The 19,355-nt window shown below is 31.8% G+C and overlaps 2 protein-coding genes across 3 annotated transcripts in view; one reads left to right on the forward strand and one right to left on the reverse strand.

Annotated features, from left to right (window-relative positions):
• Positions 1-201: 201 nt before the first annotated feature.
• LOC137821956 (PLASMODESMATA CALLOSE-BINDING PROTEIN 2) lies at positions 202-5,841 on the reverse strand. The gene is made up of 4 exons (XM_068626779.2): positions 5,557-5,841; positions 5,039-5,275; positions 4,444-4,477; positions 202-521 (listed from the first exon to the last, which is right to left on the reverse strand). Exons 1-4 carry the CDS (start codon positions 5,609-5,611, stop codon positions 305-307), a joined length of 543 nt encoding a protein of 180 aa, XP_068482880.1. The 5' UTR covers positions 5,612-5,841; the 3' UTR covers positions 202-304.
• Positions 5,842-7,536: 1,695 nt separating this feature from the next.
• The window catches only part of LOC137820235 (U5 small nuclear ribonucleoprotein helicase), a 34,880-nt gene continuing 23,061 nt past the window's right edge, over positions 7,537-19,355 (forward strand). For both annotated transcript variants that reach the window (XM_068624195.2, XM_090294855.1), the window contains exons 1-18: positions 7,537-7,827; positions 8,114-8,175; positions 8,280-8,448; positions 9,491-9,923; positions 10,019-10,084; positions 10,435-10,539; positions 10,919-11,221; positions 11,564-11,680; positions 11,796-11,855; positions 14,041-14,112; positions 14,222-14,338; positions 14,418-14,579; positions 16,006-16,071; positions 16,194-16,346; positions 16,433-16,516; positions 16,676-16,750; positions 16,836-16,967; positions 17,056-17,121. In XM_068624195.2, the coding sequence (XP_068480296.2) occupies positions 7,721-7,827; positions 8,114-8,175; positions 8,280-8,448; positions 9,491-9,923; positions 10,019-10,084; positions 10,435-10,539; positions 10,919-11,221; positions 11,564-11,680; positions 11,796-11,855; positions 14,041-14,112; positions 14,222-14,338; positions 14,418-14,579; positions 16,006-16,071; positions 16,194-16,346; positions 16,433-16,516; positions 16,676-16,750; positions 16,836-16,967; positions 17,056-17,121 (2,349 nt within the window). In that variant the 5' untranslated portion in view covers positions 7,537-7,720. The remainder of the gene's footprint in view (positions 7,828-8,113; positions 8,176-8,279; positions 8,449-9,490; positions 9,924-10,018; positions 10,085-10,434; positions 10,540-10,918; positions 11,222-11,563; positions 11,681-11,795; positions 11,856-14,040; positions 14,113-14,221; positions 14,339-14,417; positions 14,580-16,005; positions 16,072-16,193; positions 16,347-16,432; positions 16,517-16,675; positions 16,751-16,835; positions 16,968-17,055; positions 17,122-19,355) is intronic.

Genomic DNA, 19,355 nt, shown 5'->3' on the forward strand with positions numbered 1-19,355 from the left:
CTTTAGATCCACATATATACACATATATATATAGAGATAGATAATAGAAAAATAGAGAAGGGGTAAAGACCCAGTTCCTATAGCACTACTTGGAAAGAACCAAAAGCCATTCCTTTGATCCAAGTAGATGTTAGGAGAAAAATAGTAATAAAAAAGGAACCAAAAAACAGTGCCTCTAATTCAACACCTAGAAGAACATAATTTGCAGAGCCACATGCACACTCATTTATGCACAGTAAAATACAGAATCACATTTGTCCATCATAATAACATGGTCAGAGTCATGCACAGAAGCAGAAACTTTTCAGCCCCACCAATACAGAATCATCATGAAGGCTGAAAAGAAGGATATGAAAAAACTAGTGTTCATAAGGCCACCATGACCATCATATGTGCCAACCCCAGAAGGACCAGTGCCACTGCCAATCCCTCCCAATACTCCTGGTGTGGAACTGTATGGAGAGGAAGAGGTTCCAGAGGAAGGTGTGGTTGTCCCAGTGCTTGTTGCAGTGCCTGCAGTGCTGTTTATGAAAAGGGAACCAATGCTCAGAATACTATATTAACCACATGCATACAAACCCCACAAAAGTAAACCCTAAACTGAAACACAATCACAAGGATATGCTTACCAACTATAAGGAAAGATGAACTTTTAGTTCAACCTTATAAATTTACATGAACATGTTCTTATATACTTTATCAACTATTAAGTTTAGACGCTTATATTATGAAAATGTTCTTATTTTTAGTTAAGATGATCTCCAACATCAATAGTTTTAAGTCTCCAAAATGTTTAAGGAGCTAAAACACTAGATAGTTTTTCTTTCAAAGTTTAGTTTCTCTTCACTCTAAGCCTGAATTTCTACACAGTAAATTTCTTTGGAGATATAATATCATGCAGCATGCATGAAGATCCAATGAGTTATATATGGGCTGGAACTGTGTTCATGTAGTACAGTGGCATAACTATGGGGCATACTCAACCATTGATAGTTACTAAGAAGTTTTAACATTGTTTTGTCCTCAAATTTCATGAAGATACTGCTGCTCTTCATATATTTCACCAGAATGGAAAATCACAAAAAATAAGTGTTTCAGCATGGACCATATATACTACATTATGTTCCCTCAAATTTTTACCTGAGTACTCCTAACAGAACTATGGACCAAATCCAACCCTTTTGAGTTTTTGAATAAATTTTACCATTTTAGGCGTAAGGATGTTCATTTCTAAGAGAATGTCACTGTATAATGAGTGTTGAGAAATGTCACTGACAAGAGAAATCAAGTAACCATAACAAATAACAAATAAAGACAATTTTGATTCACACGAGGAAAAAGAATGCCAAGAAGAAGTTCTTATGCACACAAAACAATTAGTTTCAAACAAGAATTCAGCTGCTATATATCTTCAATTTGAAAAATTATAGTCAAATATATGAGTTTATAACCTTTCAAATTTCTCATCTTCTTCTTATATGGAGGCATATTTTAATAAAAAAAAATTATTTTTTTATTTTTAACTGTTATATCATAAAATAATTCACCGTTGATTACTTTAGAAAAAAATATGTTAAAGTTATTAGAAAAAATAAAGTATGAGGCACCTACATGGATAAGAATTAAAATAAAATAAAAAGTGAAACTAATATTTAATATTTCATATCACTATTTAAGGTATTGCTCTCACTTTTTTTTACTTTCATTTGTTTCAGGTGTCATTCTTCCATATTTTCTTTATAATAATTTTAACCTTTTCTTTTTTGCTGTATTAGCTTTCGTGAAATAATTAAGTTGTGGTCAATTAATAGACTGATATCTTTATACCATTTTTAAGTGTAATTCTCCTTTTACTAATGCTTATCACATGTAACATATTTGTGAAAACACCAAATTATGATTGTGAAAACTGAGGAGTACTTGACCATGACACAAAATCCAAAGAGTAGTACTTTTTATCTCAAAGAAGTATTTAATAAATGCTTAAATAAGTTTAGGCTCATCATTGATTTTTACTCTTAATATTTCATAAAAAAATTAAATCAAATAAATACCTAGTAAATTATAAAATTTTGGTTTAAATTTCTTAAAGTAAATACTATTTATAATTGGTATTTACTAATATTATATTGATTCTTTTACCTTATTTGTAAAATGTTTTTAGATCTTTTTATCTCTCATCTTATTCCTTTTATCATAAGAACTAATATATTTTTATAACGTATGATGATATTATAAAAAAATTATACAAAAATGTTAAAAAATTTAGCAACCCAACTAAAAAATAATAATTGAATACTCAAAACAATAACTACATCCCATATTTGTTTGAAAATGTTTCTCAACAAGCTTAAAGAACAACATGAATCTATGGAGTAACATTGAAAGACCTATTAGGAAAAATAATTAATTAATTAAGCATATTAGGAAGGGTGCAAAGTGGGTTATTTCTTTCTTTACGTAACCCAACTTAAGAAATTTAGTTTAGATTAACTTTAATAAAAAGAGATACTCTTGTGCAAAGCTTTCCCTTTTTTTTTTTTTCAATTTTAATGTTTTTCTCAGCTCTCTCACTTTCTTTGCATCCAACCAAACATAACACTAGAGTTTTCCAAAATTATTGGCTCATATCTCGAAGCATTATTTACAAGTTCTTTATTAAAGTTGTATAATCAACTATCATGTACCCAAAACAATTATTGATTCATCATGAAAAGTGAAAAAAAAATTATGGGTAATCTCATAAACTTCCTAAACTTCTTTGTTTTACATCTAATTAGTCATGAAAAAGGCAAATAAATGGGATAGAAGAGCACAATGGAGACAAATTTGTCTTTTATTTTTTCTTTTTGTCACTTCTTGATAAGATCAATGTTTGCCTAAATCATTGGTCTCAATTACTTCAGTAACTATGATAAGATTAAAGCTAGCAGTCTATGCCATTACCTTATTAGAAAGGTAGGTAATGTATTTTTTAATATTCTCATGGTATTTTTTTATTGATAAGTATTTTATACAGTAATTTTAATAGCAGAAAATATTTAAATTAGTCAGAAGAGTTATTAGGAGTAAATAATTGGCTGAGAATATATTTTGTTTATAGTATAATAAAAAATAACAATTTTAGTATAATTTTTTTAATTATGTTAAATTTATTCAAACATTCTTAATAATTAAAGTAATTGAATATATATTTTGTTTTTAATAATCATCACTTGCATTTGTTAAAGAAAAAATGGATATTAATATAGAATTAATTTTGAAAAAATAAATATTTTTTTTAATTAGATATTAATATTATTTTTTCCTTTTAATAAACATAGTTACCAATTACTAAAAAGTAAACTCATGTTCAATTATCTTAACTATGACCTAAGTTTAAATAAAATTAAAAAATTGTATTAAAATTATAAAAAAAAATTCTTATTGCACTAAATATATAACAACTGAAACAACTATTTACCTAAATTTTGATTAATAATAAAAATAAATTTAAAAAAATCAAAAGGTGTATATTAAAATCACTGGTGACAAATAAATGAGCAATGAATGAGCCCTGCATCATCATCATCATTGGTCAAAATGAGAAAAGAGTTTGGCCTAGAATGGACCACGCAGCTAGTGCAAAATAAATAAAAGTAATGCTGGATTTGGACTTAGCCTAAGCAAAAAAGCAACGTTTTTCACAATGCACAATAAAGAAAAAAAGTAATTAACATAGAACAGTATGTTATTAAATATTAACTTGATTAATCATGATATATTTAAAAATATTAATATTATAAATGCACAACAAACCCAACTTCACACGCTCACAAATAAAGCTGCCATTGAATAATTTTCTTAATATATTATACAATAATACATAAATCAAATCTAAAAACTTTCACCAAAGGGATAGAAAAAAAAATATTGTTTATTTTTTGAAACTTTAGGAGAGAGTTTTTAAAAATAAGCTAATATTTTCTTAAAACTAATCCCTACCACACATTAATATATAGTCTGTTGTTTCATTCATTATTCTTTTAACTAAAATGTCTGGTGTGAAAAAAAGATAACACCAGAGAGAACCCTTCTTCTACATGATGAAAATGAGATTATGGAAAACAAATGAATAATGCACCCACTTCCCCACAAAACTTCCCCACAAAAGAGAACCTTTTGTGGGGATAGAAAATTTTAATGTAAGCATTGCTCTCAGTCTCCATTATGAGAAAAGTAAAGTTAGCTGCCATGTAAAGTCACTAGCCACTATGCTACTAAATGTGTATACTATATACAACATACCAGCTACCATACAAAACTTTAGGCAAAAGAAAATAAAAACTAAACCTGCTATTTAAGGGGGAAATTTGTAAAGTTGTTTAAAGGTTTAGAAGAATCAAATTTCAAACTAAAAGGCAAAACAGAAGATGAAGAGGGAGAAGGGTTCAATATGCATACCTGGTGCTTGCAGGGTAGGAACATCCTGCAGAACCTGCTCATAAAAAAACAACACAACAAGGGGATGATAGAAAAGCAGGGTCAGTTTTTGTTTTTCAAATGACTAATTTCTTGGTTTTACTCTTAGGGAGTTGCCATGATAACCTTGGAAGTCTAAGAATTTTGAGGTAACTTGGTAAATGAATTTAAGTACCCTAAAGAGAAAGATTCTAAATAACAGTACTAAAATCCATATAATTCAATGATTGGGACCTAGTTGGCAAGACATTGGATTTATGAAGGACCATTTGAGTTGAATTTTCACAAAAACTCAAAAAGGGTCATTTTTATTACTATAACTAAATCTCAAATAAAACATTTATCCAAATTATTACTAATCTTCAAAACAACAAAGATGTTAAGGCTAGTTTAGATATTAAGTCCAAAATTTGTACCTAGAGGTTTCAAAAGATAATTTTTTTAGCAAAATGGTAATTTAATAAAATTACTCAAATCCTTAAGTTTTCAAGGATATCATGATATGAGATTCCTCTTTTATTATGGCCATTATTTTTTACAAAAGAAAGAGGAAGAAAGAGTGACTTGGAGGATTTACTGGGATCTGATGCAGTAACAGTGGCTGTTCCTGCAAAGTCACAAGACCCTTGAGCTTGGCCCTTCTTTTGGAAATAGCTGTTAACTGCATAGTTACAGTGAGCTCTAACAGTGTTGGGTTGGAAACAAGGGCCATTTTGGTGCAAAGGGTTACAATCAGCTCCAGCTCCACAAGCATAGTCCAAGGTCTTCTGCAGTATGGTATCACTTCCATCCTTGCAAACGCACCAAGTGGCACCTATCATGTTCCACATAAAAACTTTAAGCCAAAAAAGAAACTACAAATACACACACATAATCAAGAAAGCATTTGGTCAATCATATGAAACACTCTCTGCATATGTATAGATATGTTGTGTGCTTAGAAATGATAAAAATGTTGTGACAGAGGGATCTAACATAAAAAAAGATGATCTTAACAAATGTTTAACCAAAAAGAGTAAACATGAAAGAAAAAAAAATGCTTTGTTGGTACATATGAAAGAAGATAAAATGTAATAAGAACTAAAAGATGCTTACTTGAAGAGCTGATGAAGGCCAAAAGAAGCACTACTGCCAAAGCAAACAAGGCCATGGTGCTGATTTTTAGAGGTGGAAGCAGAAAGATGAGGTTGTTTGGAAGAGTAGCAATGGTTGCTAGAGAGAGTGTGAGTGTGATGTGAGAATGAGCAAGACAAAAAATTGTAAGAGATGATTTTGAATTTGATGTAATAAAAAAAAGTTGTGAAAATGGTAGTGGAATGATGGACCCTGGTGTGGGGTTATGAGTACTTTTTCTTTGGGTACTCTTTCATTTACATAGTTACTGCTACTAGTTGATCCATAGTCTTTTTATTGTCTCAGATTTTTTCACTTGTTTGTTTGCATAGGGACTCGAGAAATGCTTGGCCTGAGCAGAGAACACAGAAATTGCCTCTGTTATTTCAGTATTTCATACACTGAAATAACATACAGAAAAAATAAATTGTATATAAAAACAAATAAATATAATATGCTATATTTAAAATCAACAATAACAAATAAATTTAATTGACATCTATAAATCTCTTAAAAGAAATCAACAAAATTTTTGTGTTGATTGGTTGAAATTTTTAAGCGATCAATTTAGTATTACTATGGCTGGTTTAAGGTAATTATTACCTTGCACTTCCATAGTTTTTCCTCCACTTCCATAAAATTTTACAAAGGTTTAAAATGTATATATTTTAGATTTTTGAATTATAAAATTTAGAAGAATATTTTATGGTACACTGTATATAACGATATATAATGTAATTTCAGATTCAAAAATATATTATGAGTTGTATAGGCTGACAAAGCACATGTTGCACTAGTAATTATAAGTATGATTTTTAAATAAAATTAAAATGTTTTATAATTATTATATATATACACTTTATTATAATTTTATTTTTGTTTTGATGAAAATTTACAAACATTTTTATTATTATAACTAGCGGGAACACAGACACATTTGCATTTTTTAGTCTTTATTTTTACTATTATCATATATATTTATTTAAATATAAATTTATGTGTATTTGTATGTATCATATATATGTTATTGGATTTCAAGAGATTTGAGGAATGAGAGAAATATGTTATTGGATTTCAAGAGATTTGATAAAGGAGAAAAATAAAATAAGAGAGAACAAATTAAAAAACCGCTCTACATTAAAAACTGCTTTAGATAACTGTTTCAAATAAGAGAATTAATTTTCCATCCTCCTGTCAATTAAGTGACTACAAATAAAATAAAATAAAATTAACGTACAAATCTCTCCACTTTTAAGTGTGAAAACAAATAAAATAAAATTTTAAAATTAAAAACCGTTTATTTAATAAAAAAGAATATCAGTTTGAAACATAAAAGTAATCAATATTTTCACTCTTCTACAAGTTAATTGACAACAAAATAAAATTAATGTACCAATCTCTCTACTCTCTTATCCTCTTATCCGTGAGAACAAATAAAATAAAATTTTAAAATTAAAAAACTATTTTATTAACTCTTAAAATTATAAAATGTATAAATAACCAAAATAAATTAATAAAATAAATATTAAACAAAGATAAAATAAGAAAACAATTTAGAATAGTTAAAATGGATAATCCCTTTATATATAACCTATATATCTTATAGATATTATAATAATTAATAGACAAAATTTTATAATTACATTTTTATATATACAATTTTTATAATTTTAATAATATTTTTAATTATATGTTTTTATTATCATAAAAGAATGCACACATGTGCAAGAATGTCTTTCTATTCATATTAAGAATCCAAATTACTGGAAATTATACAATTCATGTGTTAGAACCCTAATTCATATTAAAACTTGAAAAATATTTTAAATTTAAAAATACATAAGTATTTAAAAAACATATTTAATATATTCAAAATTTTATTTTCACCTAATACAAATTTTATGTGTATTTTTTTCTTTTCTTTCCAGTACCATTTACAATTTAAAAAATTAGGAAATTAAAGGGACACATTCACAAATGCACCCTCTCCCAGGCATAAGCAAAACCCAGACTTTTAAAGTTGAAACTTGACTCACAGAGCAGTGTAATAATAATCATTCAGGTTTTTGCAGCCTTCATCTGATTCCTGCTTCTTTTGAAGGCTATCAATTCTTCACGAGTTAAAGGACATTCAAATTAGGAAGAAATGTTGATTCAGATTCCTCGTCTTACCAACTCTCTCAGAGAACCTTTCGATGTCGATCAGTATTATCTTCATCGCAGAACCATTCTCCATAAACAAAAACCTCGCAAGTAATCATCGCGTTGTTGATTGCATTTTTTGTTGTTCTTTCTCATTTTCGTTCCACTTGTTTTTCTATTAATAATAGTCAGAAAAAGGAACTGAGAATTGAGAATAGTCCAATTGTAAATTTTTTCCAGTTTCCGCCAATTGACAGAGTTTGAGATGCTGCTATTGGTTTCGGCTGTATTATTATTTGATTATTTTAGAGTGTTCTGTGATTTTCAAGTTGGCGTTTGTTTCTCGTGCAATTTGTTGATTGATGGTTTATTTTGGGTGTTGAATTGTGGCATTTAGTCCTGCAAGTTCTCTTGATGAATCGGAACTGGCACGGAAGATTGTTCACGGGTGGGAAGAAGGTATGGTGTGGTTGTAAGACTCATGTGTTAAAAAATTTCAATTGATTTGAAAAGGAATGTGGCTAAGGATTCCCATGTTTGTGTTTGGTGAATTGGTGAAACAGCTTCTTCAGAAGTGCGGCAGGCCTACAAGCAGTTTATAGGAGCAGTGGTGAACACGGTTGACGGTGAAATGCATTCCGAGGAGTTCCATGAGGTGGCACTGGCTGTGTACCAGCTATTTGGCACTCCAATGGAGGAGGGTTACATTGATAAAATTATTTCAGAACAAAAGTAAGTATTGTCAAATTTGAGAGTGTACATAAAGTCATGGAACTTCTACACACTCATTTTATAGACTTCTAAGAGTTTACTTGCTATAACAATAATATTTTTTTAATGATGACATATTATAAGGTATTTGTGTAACAATAATTCAACATTTCAATTCCATAACAAAGCAAATCAGCACATCTCAACAATAAAGTGTGGTAGTATATCTGTAGTAAACAAGATCAAACTATATAAATAACTGAATCATAGATAAGTTCCTCAAGTAAGGACATTTAGAAAATGAGTTAATTTCTTCAATCATTGAGCTGTAGTAAACTTCTAACACAACTGGGTCAATGGTGAGGGTGCAAAAGTTACATTTGATTTCAAACTTGTGAACTGACTTCTTGACTCAGGAGTTTATGGGAGTAAGAACTGACTTCTTGACTCAGGAGTTTATGGGAGTAAGAGTTTGGCAACGAGCTAACTAATTTTCTCTACCCAGAATTGTAAACTTGTACGTGTACTAGTTAGCTTAAAAGTTTGATAAGCTTGATTACAGGAGTCATTAACCTGAATGTGGTAGTATATTACATATGTTCGTACAAGTGTTGAAATACTTTTGAACAGGAATTCATAAAAAATCTCCAGTCATGTCTAAATTCTTGTAACATGTGAAACTTCTGCTCAAACTGGTAAACAAACACACTAAATAGTTGGTATTTGTGAATTCACTTTTGCCCTTTATAAGAATAAGGTAAGGATCTTGCTGATTGTGGCTTTGGGTTGGTGGTTAAGAAACTAATAATAAAAGATTTTTATTGGAAATTATGTAGCGGATGCATTGGGAGGGAATCATGGTTGGTGTGTTATATGTTGTAATCAGAACTTTCCAATTTTTCCTTTGCATTTTCCAAAGTAATTGTTCAATTTTGCATGACTTTTGGATCTAAAGAATTAACGAGCCTTACAAAATGCTGAGGCTATAATATGGCTTAAGTATATGATTGCATATTGTTCAAAACATTAAACATTAAACTTTCATTTTGACATTGGTATACAGGTTTGAATTACAAAAACTTATTGGACACCCGCTTGTTGATGCCAAGTTGAGGCAAGTTGCATCACTAGCACAGAGGCTTTTAAATTTGCAGCCACTCAATAAAATATCTGAAAGAAATTTAGACGCCGATGAGGATTTAGAATTTGGAGCTAATTTGATTTTTCAAGCACCTGCTCGTTTCTTGGTTGATGTATCCTTAGATGATGGAGATATGATTGATTTTGAAAGCACTGTTCCATTAGAATTTCACAATGAACAGTATAGTCATACCAGTACAGCAGATCATTCTATTGCCGATGGGGAAAAGTTCAACCTGGCTTGGATAAGAGATGCATGTGATAAAATAGTTAGGAATTGTAATTCACAGCTATCCCGAGATGAATTGGCAATGGCCATTTGCCGGGTTCTTAATTCAGAAAAGCCTGGTGAAGAGGTATATTGCTTGGTTTCAATCTTCCTTACAGATTTTCATATAACTACAGTTTACTGCTTTTGTTGAAACTTATAATTTTTTCTCTCTTCTTGAAGATAGCTGGAGATCTGTTGGATCTTGTTGGTGACAGTGCATTTGAAACTGTGCAAATTATTTTATTGGTAAGAGTATGCTAATTCCTCTCAATTTTAAAAATTGTATTAATTGGTTAATTAGTTGGTTGGAGGGATTAGCTAGATATAAATAGGGAAAGAAGGATAGGATAGAGGCAGATTTGTTGTTATTGTAAATTGAGCATTGGCTCTTTGAGAAAAGAGAAATCCTCTGTGAAGGGCAAACACCCTTGGAGGAAAGATTTCTATTCTATTTATTGTTCTTTTCATCCTAGTCAATAAAAATCTTTCTTTTCTTTTTCTTTTCTTGGTTTCTAACAAATTGATATTGGAAAAAGACGGTAGTTGTTTTATGGATTTGTTCAAGTCGTAGTTGACATTTTTGTGATAATTTGCAGCATCGAAAGGAGATTGTTGATTCTATTCATCATGGCTTATTGATATTGAAGTCTGATAAAAATGCTTCAAATGCTCAGTCTCGCATGCCTAGTTATGGAACACAGGTATTGTTCATGTTCTTTATTAATTAATCTGTACTCCTTCACTTGTATATAGTGAAATCCATACTTAAATGCATTCTTTATTTAAAACACTGCCTTCCTCTGCTTTTGTCTGGTTGAGAAGAAAAGGAAGGGGGACAGAAGATAGCAGTAATTTGGGTAGTTTGGTGGGAGAAAAAGAGAGGAAATACTTAAACAATGGTTGGCTCCACTATATTGTACCAATCCATCTCTTCTCTCTTCTACCAAACACCTTTAACTTCCATTTTATTTTCTCACCTATTTTCATTCATCCATTTTATTTCTATCTACTGTATTTCTCTTATCTTTACCAAACAGATAATTAAGGAATTGTAGATAATTAAGGAATTGTGTTTTTTAGGTCACTGTTCAAACAGAATCAGGAAAGCAAATTGACAAGCTTCGACGCAAGGAGGAAAAACGAAATAGACGTGGAATAGAACATGCCGGTGATGGTGACTTGTCTGTTCTGGATTTCTCATCTTTACTTCAAGCAAGTGAGAGGAAAAATTTGTTTGATGAAATGATTGGGTCTGGAGATAGGTCCGAGTCAATAGCTGTTACTGCTCTTCCTGAAGGAACTGTAAGGAAACATTTTAAGGGGTACGAAGAGGTTATTATTCCCCCAAAACCAACTGCACCCTTGAAACCTGGAGAAAAGCTGGTATATCTCTTATATTTGACTTGTGAGTTACATTCAACTATTTATTGAGGGATTAAGAATATTTTTGTGGACTGTAAGATGAAATTATTGATACTTTAATGACATATGAAGTGAGTGAAGGGCGAGATGCATGTATTGCTAGTCCTTGGATCTTTAGTTACTGTAAGATGATAACTACGCAACAATTACAAAAAGTTAAACCCACCTATGCAGTTTTGGTTATTGTTATATATATATTAACAAATTACATGACTATTGCTTCGCCCCGATTCCCATATTGTCTTCTAAGTACTGGTTTCTGGTAAAACATTATTAATTCATATTTACCTTACACACTTTCAGATTGAGATCAGGGAGTTGGATGAGTTTGCACAAGCTGCATTCCGTGGTTACAAATCACTAAACCGAATCCAGAGCAGGATATTTCCAACTGTTTATGGAACTAATGAGAATATTCTAGTGAGTGAAATATGGTCTAGTTTTCAAACAGTTACTAATGATTATAGAAGTCTTTCATTAAGAGAGAAATATGGTTACTTTCTAGCGTAACAAAGTGCTTTTTATGTTCTGGCAGGTGTGTGCTCCCACTGGAGCTGGCAAAACTAACATAGCTATGATTTCAATTCTACACGAGGTGAATAGTCACTTGCTTTATATGTACTTTTCCCTGAAACATATAATTTATATTTGTTGCTGTTTTGAATTGATTTCTTTCCCCAGTGTCATGGGCATGGATTGGTACAATTTGGAGTTACAATTCAGATCCAAATCGATGAACTGTAGTTGGGTGCTTAAATATTTATTATCATCGACCTCAATTTAACCAATCTGATGGTTTGGAGCAGTGTTATTGATATCAAATAATGGAAAAGACTTCGGACCATAAAGGGTTATGACAGAAGCATCACGAACAAAAAAAAAACGATATATATGTATAGATAATTTAAAAAAATGTAGAAATGTAATGGTGGGAGAACCTGAAAAACAATGTATAGGCCCAAAGGCCATTTCTAACCAGAAAAGAGGAGTAAAATGGAAATCCTTCCCTACAAAGAGAAAATGGGAGCCAAACAACCAACCCACAAGGAAATAGGGGCTGGAATGGGATGTACGGAAATCGATAAAGCCAACTGAGGTGGCACAGCGTCTCTTTAGTGACTTGAAGGCGGCATGTGGGCAAAACACACTTGTGATGCGCTTAAAAGAGGCTATGTTTGGTGATGTGTGAAGAAAATTTTGCCTCCCGGATCCGCGGGGTTGGCCATCATCAATCAGAGGGACATTCCAGATATAGTGGTCGCGAGAGCAAATTGTGATGGCCAGTGGCTGGACAGTGTTTCTTAGCCGGACAAGACAGGGACAAGCAGAGCGGGACTAACCTGCTTTGATACTAACTTGAGAAAAATAAAATGATAGAAAATATACTTTAGAGAGTTTGAACAAGTCTCTCTGGGCTTTTCATATTTATATATAGAAATTGTTGATAAATCTGAGATACAATGTATGAGAGAAAAAAATAGAAAACAAGTAAAGACATGTCTAGGTCTCTAGGCTCATATGGTTACAACTCAAAACAACTTTTTAATAAAGCCTATCCTAACATTTTGTAATTCTTTTTTATATTTTTAGAAAAACATATTCAACATAAATCAATTTTCTAAACCTTTTTCTATGAGAACGAGCCTGAAAAAATGTTATAGAAATTACTTTTTAATGTCTCTTTTGTTGTATGGATGGAAATATGGGAGGAGAGAAAGTTTGAAATTTGAATTGAAGGTAAAGTGGAAAGAAGGAAACTTTTGAATTTTTGTTTCTAGAAGTAAACTTTTCTCCATTTTTCTTCTATTTTCTCTCCAATGGAACAAGAGAGAAGACATTTTTACCTGTGTTTTTCCTCTCTATTTTCTTTCCAGCAAAGTAAACATATACCACTAATGTTGTATATTATATTTAAGTTGACTTCTATAAATGTTCCGAGAACACAGTCAGAGAAGTTTAGAGAGAATTACTGAATTTTACTTAATGAGAGATAAGTTACCATGTTTTGATACAAGTTAGTATTTATAGAGGGAAAGTCCTAACTAGTTACTGATCTAAGAGTTACAGGCAACCAACTGTGGACTAGGTAGCTAAAGCTTACATGAGAAGGAACTTCAGCTAGCTGAGGACAACTGTCTCTTTGACATCTGGCATGTAAAGAGTGATACACAACATAACTAGAAAGTTAAAAAGTAAATATTTTTTTAATAATAGTAGTTGTGTGTGGCCATTTGTATGGAGGTGCCAACTTAAGTATTCGAGTTGTATGGAGGTGTTGGCTTAATTGTCCAAGACTAGTTTTTTTTTTCTAATTGAATGCTTAATGAGAAGTGTTTTGACATGTGTCAAACAACTGTTGGCATTGGAAATGTGTTTCACATTACAAGCTTTTATGTCTTATATAGCTGAATTGGATTGTCATAATTTTTTTGAAGGCTTGGATACTTTACTGATCCATATTGATTACCTATCCAAAAGTATAGATATCGGTCATTTATTTGATACAAGTATGTGAAACAAATTAGAATATCAGTGTTTCATATGCAGTTGCTGCTTCTAAAACCCTAATAGCTGTTGTATCACAAAAAAATCCTAGTATATGTGGTCATTATTTTGATATGATGTAGTTAGAGTCATGATGCTGAAAGCAAAAAAGTTGTGTGTAGGGCTTAATTGTTTTCACGGGGTTTCTTAATCATTCAATTTGTTTGTGCTTTTTCATGTTTCAGCTGTGAAGAGGAGTAACTTATTTTCTTTAACTTTATAAATGACTTGTACAGATTGGACAGCACTTCAAGGGGGGTTACTTGCATAAAGAGGAATTTAAGATAGTGTATGTTGCTCCAATGAAGGTATGTTGATGTGTGTATTCTCTTCTTTACATTTCTGTATTCATGTTCGCTTGTTGTTCCCTGCATTTGTGTCATTTCTAATTTTAGATTCTTGCCTTCTCTACTCTAGGCTTTGGCTGCAGAAGTGACATCAACATTCAGCCAACGTTTATCTCCTTTGAATATGATTGTTAGAGAGCTTACTGGAGATATGCAGCTCTCTAAAAATGAACTCGAAGAAACTCAGGTTTGTTGAGAAAATTGGAAGGTTAGGATTTCTGTGCCAGCAGGCAAACTAAGTTAATTATTTTTGTGGTTTAAATCAGATGATAGTGACAACACCTGAGAAATGGGATGTCATTACACGTAAGAGCAGTGACATGTCACTGTCAATGCTGGTAAAGCTGTTAATTATTGATGAAGTCCATCTACTCAATGATGATAGAGGTCCCGTGATAGAGGCTCTAGTTGCCAGGACCCTTCGGCAGGTAAAACAAGTGTCTTATGTTTGTATTGCAGCATGTGTATTAACTTGAAAAGAGTTTAGATATAGAAAAGATTTGATTCTATTCATTCAATTGTAAACCAATATAAGAGGGTTTGTATACAGCTCTAAACTCCTAGAATAATGATTACAATATCTTTTTAGTATCCTACAGTATCTTCAGTATAGTAATTACAAAGATTAATATTTCCTTGTAACTAAACAATATATTTTCATAACTCTAGCTGGTGAATGGATATCTATCATTCCCAATTTGTATGTGAGATCATGAAAACGTTCAATAGGAAAGCCCTTTTAAAACAAATTTGCAAGCTGAATCCTGGTGGAATGTAAGAACCAATACTAAGACTATTATCTAAATTTTCTTTGACGAATTGTCGATATATATTGGTATGTTTTATCCTATCATACTGAATTAAATTGTGAGCTATTCTAATAGCTGATTTATTATCACAATAAAGGGCAGACGTTCTTTACACTTCACTTTAAGATCATTCAATATAATTTTCAACCATAATAGTTCACCCACCCTTTGTGCCATAACTTGGAATACAACTTCTGTATTGGACCTTGCAACTATATTTTGTTTCTTACTTGTCTAAGTCACCAAGTTTCCCCCCAAGAACATGCAATATCCTAATGCATGGGTATATTGTGTGTGTGTGGGATTGGATATTTGAGGGTGGCCTGACAACGACTTGATAGTGAGGGACACGATAGGCCCAATAAATCTCGTTAGGAAGACTTTGATACCATATTAGGAAATGAGTTTAAGCCTAACTTATCCTCACAAAACCGACTTGTAAGGTGAGGTTTGTCTTCATTTTATATACTGTAAATTAGTTTTATCTATAGTGGGATCTCCAACACTCTTATACTATCAATATATGTTGTAAGAACAAGTATTGTAATTTTTGTCCATTTTTCTCATTTTCTATATCCAAATTCTCTCTCTCTCTCTCTCTCTCTCTCTCTCTCTCTCTCTCTGTTTTCCTACAAAGGATTTCTATACTTAGTGAATTGAACTTATAATGAGAAATATAAAGGGGCTTATCTCTAATAATACATTTCTTGTGTTTCTTTTTGTGCTTGTTTAAATTTAAATATAGAAAGTTGATTAGATTTGTTTCTCTTTGATGGTTATGAGCTCAAAGATGTAGTTTTGTATTCAAATAGAATTGGTAAAAAAAGAAATTTGTATATTTTGGATAAACATTTATTTTTATTTTCTTATAGGTGCATTTAGTTAACATATTCTGAAGACATAAAATGAACCATTATAAATCAAATTATTTTGATTTGTGTGGGTGTTGTATTCTGATTAGTTTCTGGTACCACAATGCCACTGCAACCTCTTGTTATATTGTATTACTTTTCATTATAATTACCTTTTCTCCCATTATTATTAGGTGGAATCTACTCAGACAATGATACGCATTGTGGGCCTTTCTGCCACTCTTCCCAATTACCTGGAGGTGTTTGGTCTAAATAATATATACTTTTTATTATTACATCTATTGACTTTGATGTGCTGTATGCTAAAATATTTTTTGGGCATCACTTACAAGCTTTTACTATACTATTCATTGTCAAACAGGTTGCACAATTTCTCAGGGTAAATCCTGACACAGGCCTTTTCTTCTTTGATTCTACTTACCGTCCAGTGCCTCTTGCACAACAATATATTGGAATTAGTGAGCCAAACTTTGCAGCTCGTAATGAAATGTTGAATGATATATGCTATTCAAAGGTATTGTTCCATCTCCATTTTCTTCAAAACATGATAAATCTTGCAGTGTTGGCTATGTTGATAGCTTTGGCCCCCTCTTGATCCAGATTGCTGATTCTCTAAGGCAAGGCCACCAGGCAATGGTATTTGTCCACTCTCGAAAGGACACTGTGAAGACGGCTACTAAACTGGTTTGTCATTTGGAAGCTTTATGTAGTCATGTTTGAATTAGAGGTCTTTTGTCCTTGTGTTAGTGTTTTTCACATATAATTATTATTGTGAATGTCATTGAAATTTATTTGTACCTTGCTTTGCTTCCAGTATCATCGCTTGTATGTTGTGTTTGACAGACTGAACTAGCACGGAGATATGAGGATTTGGAACTTTTTAGTAATAATACACATCCACAATATACCTTTATGAAGGTGGTTAAAGCAAACATTTATTTACATTTTTCTTATGATATGAATGCTTCTTCTGAGTTCACAGATTTTTATGTTTTGCATGCAGAAAGAAGTCATTAAATCCAGAAACAAAGACCTTGTTGAACTTTTTGAATATGGTGTGGGTGTGCATCATGCCGGGATGTTACGAGCAGATAGAGGACTTACTGAGCGACTTTTTTCTGATGGACTTCTGAAGGTAGAGTCACTTTTTTTTCCTCTAAATACGAGCATTAGAATTTCCCTCTAGTTTCTTGAAATGAAATTTTGTCTTTTTCCGCTTTTAGGTTCTTGTCTGTACAGCAACTTTGGCGTGGGGTGTCAACCTACCTGCACACACAGTTGTCATTAAGGTTTTGTTTCTATAACAACTCTGATATAGGATAATCATCTTTGATTTATATAAATATGGTTTCTTCTTCTCATGGAATTATATTGCTGTAGTTGAAATTTAGGAATGTGATGGAAAAGGGATAAGTGACTAGTATAGATCACAAGGACAATAAATTTTAGTTTACTAAAGATCTTCTGGCATATTCTTACATCAGTCAACCTCATTTAAAAGTTGTATATCTTAACATTTACTTTGGAAGCATCAATCATACATGACATGGACTTGTGGAACCCCAATCACTTTGTAACTGTGCTAAAATTTTATTAGCATTATCTTTATGATCTTTTCTCAGCTTCACTTCCAAAGAGTTCTTTAATTTTGTTGAAGCTTTTTATCTTGTAGGAATAAATGATAGAGTCATATGATGGATCCCTAGGTGTCTAAAGCATAATAAAGGAGCATGTTATATATATACATATAATGTACATTGCATTTCATAGAGATGGGCCTAGGTCCATATGGTAAAATACAGTAACACTCCCCCTGAAGTTGGTGTATATAAACATATTTGGTGAAGACCTGCAAACTGATAATCAGCGTTAACAAATTGAGTAGTAATGTCTCGAGATACAATGTCTTCATGAATCTAGTGCAATATATCTTAATATGTTTGGTTCCCTTGTGGAATACTGTTATTGTTAATATTTCTTAAGAAAGGGGAATTTATGCCTAATTCAATCTCATAAAACTGGCTTGTAAGGTTGAGTCAGGCTTAATTTTTACTTTCTTAAGATGGTATCAGAGCTTATCCTAACAAGATGTTGGGCCTCGTGTCACTTGTTATCTGGTTCCCCCCTAGTCCCATGTTCGAGATGTTTATTTAGTCTTCAGCATGAGTGAGTGTGTTGAAAAACCCACATCGACTAGAGATAACTCTAAACTACAATATATAAGTGGGTGTAAACCTCACCTTTCAAGCCGATTTTGTAAGGTTGAATTAGGCTTAAATTCCACTTTCTTTAGTTTACAAAAAAACAAGATTTAGCAAGAGGAGGAGGTTGGAGCTGCAAGGTGGGAAAGGCATAGAGATTATTTGGCTTAACATCTCGTTGAACAAGCACTTCATTAGTTACCCAATATTTGACAAAACAATGAGTAGCATGAAATTCAAAATAAACAGAATTGTTTTAGCAAATTTACTAACACTAGTTAGATTTTTAGTTATAGTAGGTAGGAGCATGCAGTAGTTAATGAAGATATAAAGAAACTTTAGAATTTTTTGGAGCAGAAAAATAATAACCGAAAGATTGAATAGGCAAACTTTTGTAATTATCAATATAGATCTGTTCAGGACCTTCATAAAGAATACTTTGTTGAATATTCTTAGTTTCTCCAGTAACATGAAAAGAAGCCCTATAATCAGGGTATCAATTAGAACTAGAATGAGGGAGAATGGAGGTTGGCAATCAACCAACACCAATGTTGGTTAGCATAGCAGAAGGAAGATGTTGTGAGGTGGAAAGATGAGATGAGGGATGACGATAGTTGCTGGTGGGTACTGAAGAGAGGTGGAACAAAAGATTTTTGTTGTTGATTGAATGGAAAAAAATATCCTTGACCAAACTTATTTGTATTTCCTTGAGCATTCGAGTAAAAATTACTTTTGAGTGGTCATGCGCACGTCCTCTAATGGACCTTATATGTGACAACTAGAAAGCACTACAAGTGCCTCTAATCTTGTCTTGCATGAGAGGACCAAGCATATTCTTTTAGATTTTCATTTCATAAGAGAAAAGCTGGAGTCTAGAGACATCAATGAATTTGTCAACATTAGTGAACAATTGACAAACATATTCACCAAGTCTCTAAGTGGACCAAGGATCAATCATATTTGCAGCAAACTCAACACATAACATATGCGCTTGCTTGAAGGGGACTGTTATAATTATAGAAATAAGGCACATATCTTTTATAACTTAGTTAGAAATATCTTTTATAATCTTTACTATCAGAAATATCTAGAGCATATATGTTTCATTAGGATTTTTTTATTTTTATTTTTGTATCACATCTTTATTATTAGAGGATACCATATTTTCTCTATTTACCATATTGAGTCCGTTTTCTTACCATAAACAAAAGCACCTGTACTCTGTGAGGAGCATAGTTTAAACTCAATGTCTCTTTGCTTCCTATAGTTTGTTAGACATATCATGTCACCTATTATTGGGCCTGTTATTGGACCACCTGTAA

This window comes from Phaseolus vulgaris, chromosome 9 (assembly GCF_051622355.1).
Source record: "Phaseolus vulgaris cultivar YP4 chromosome 9, ASM5162235v1, whole genome shotgun sequence".
In the NCBI taxonomy this organism is placed as follows: Eukaryota; Viridiplantae; Streptophyta; class Magnoliopsida; order Fabales; family Fabaceae; genus Phaseolus; species Phaseolus vulgaris.

Bases quoted from the DNA above. Each gene is read 5' to 3' on its own strand.
- LOC137821956 (XM_068626779.2), bottom strand. From the start codon at position 5,611: ATGGCCTTGTTTGCTTTGGCAGTAGTGCTTCTTTTGGCCTTCATCAGC. The intron at 5,276-5,556 runs GTAAGCATCTTT...GGAACATGATAG, and splicing joins GGCCTTCATCAGCTCTTCAA to GTGCCACTTGGTGCGTTTGC. The intron at 522-4,443 runs GTATGCATATTG...TTTCATAAACAG, and splicing joins TCCTACCCTGCAAGCACCAG to CACTGCAGGCACTGCAACAA.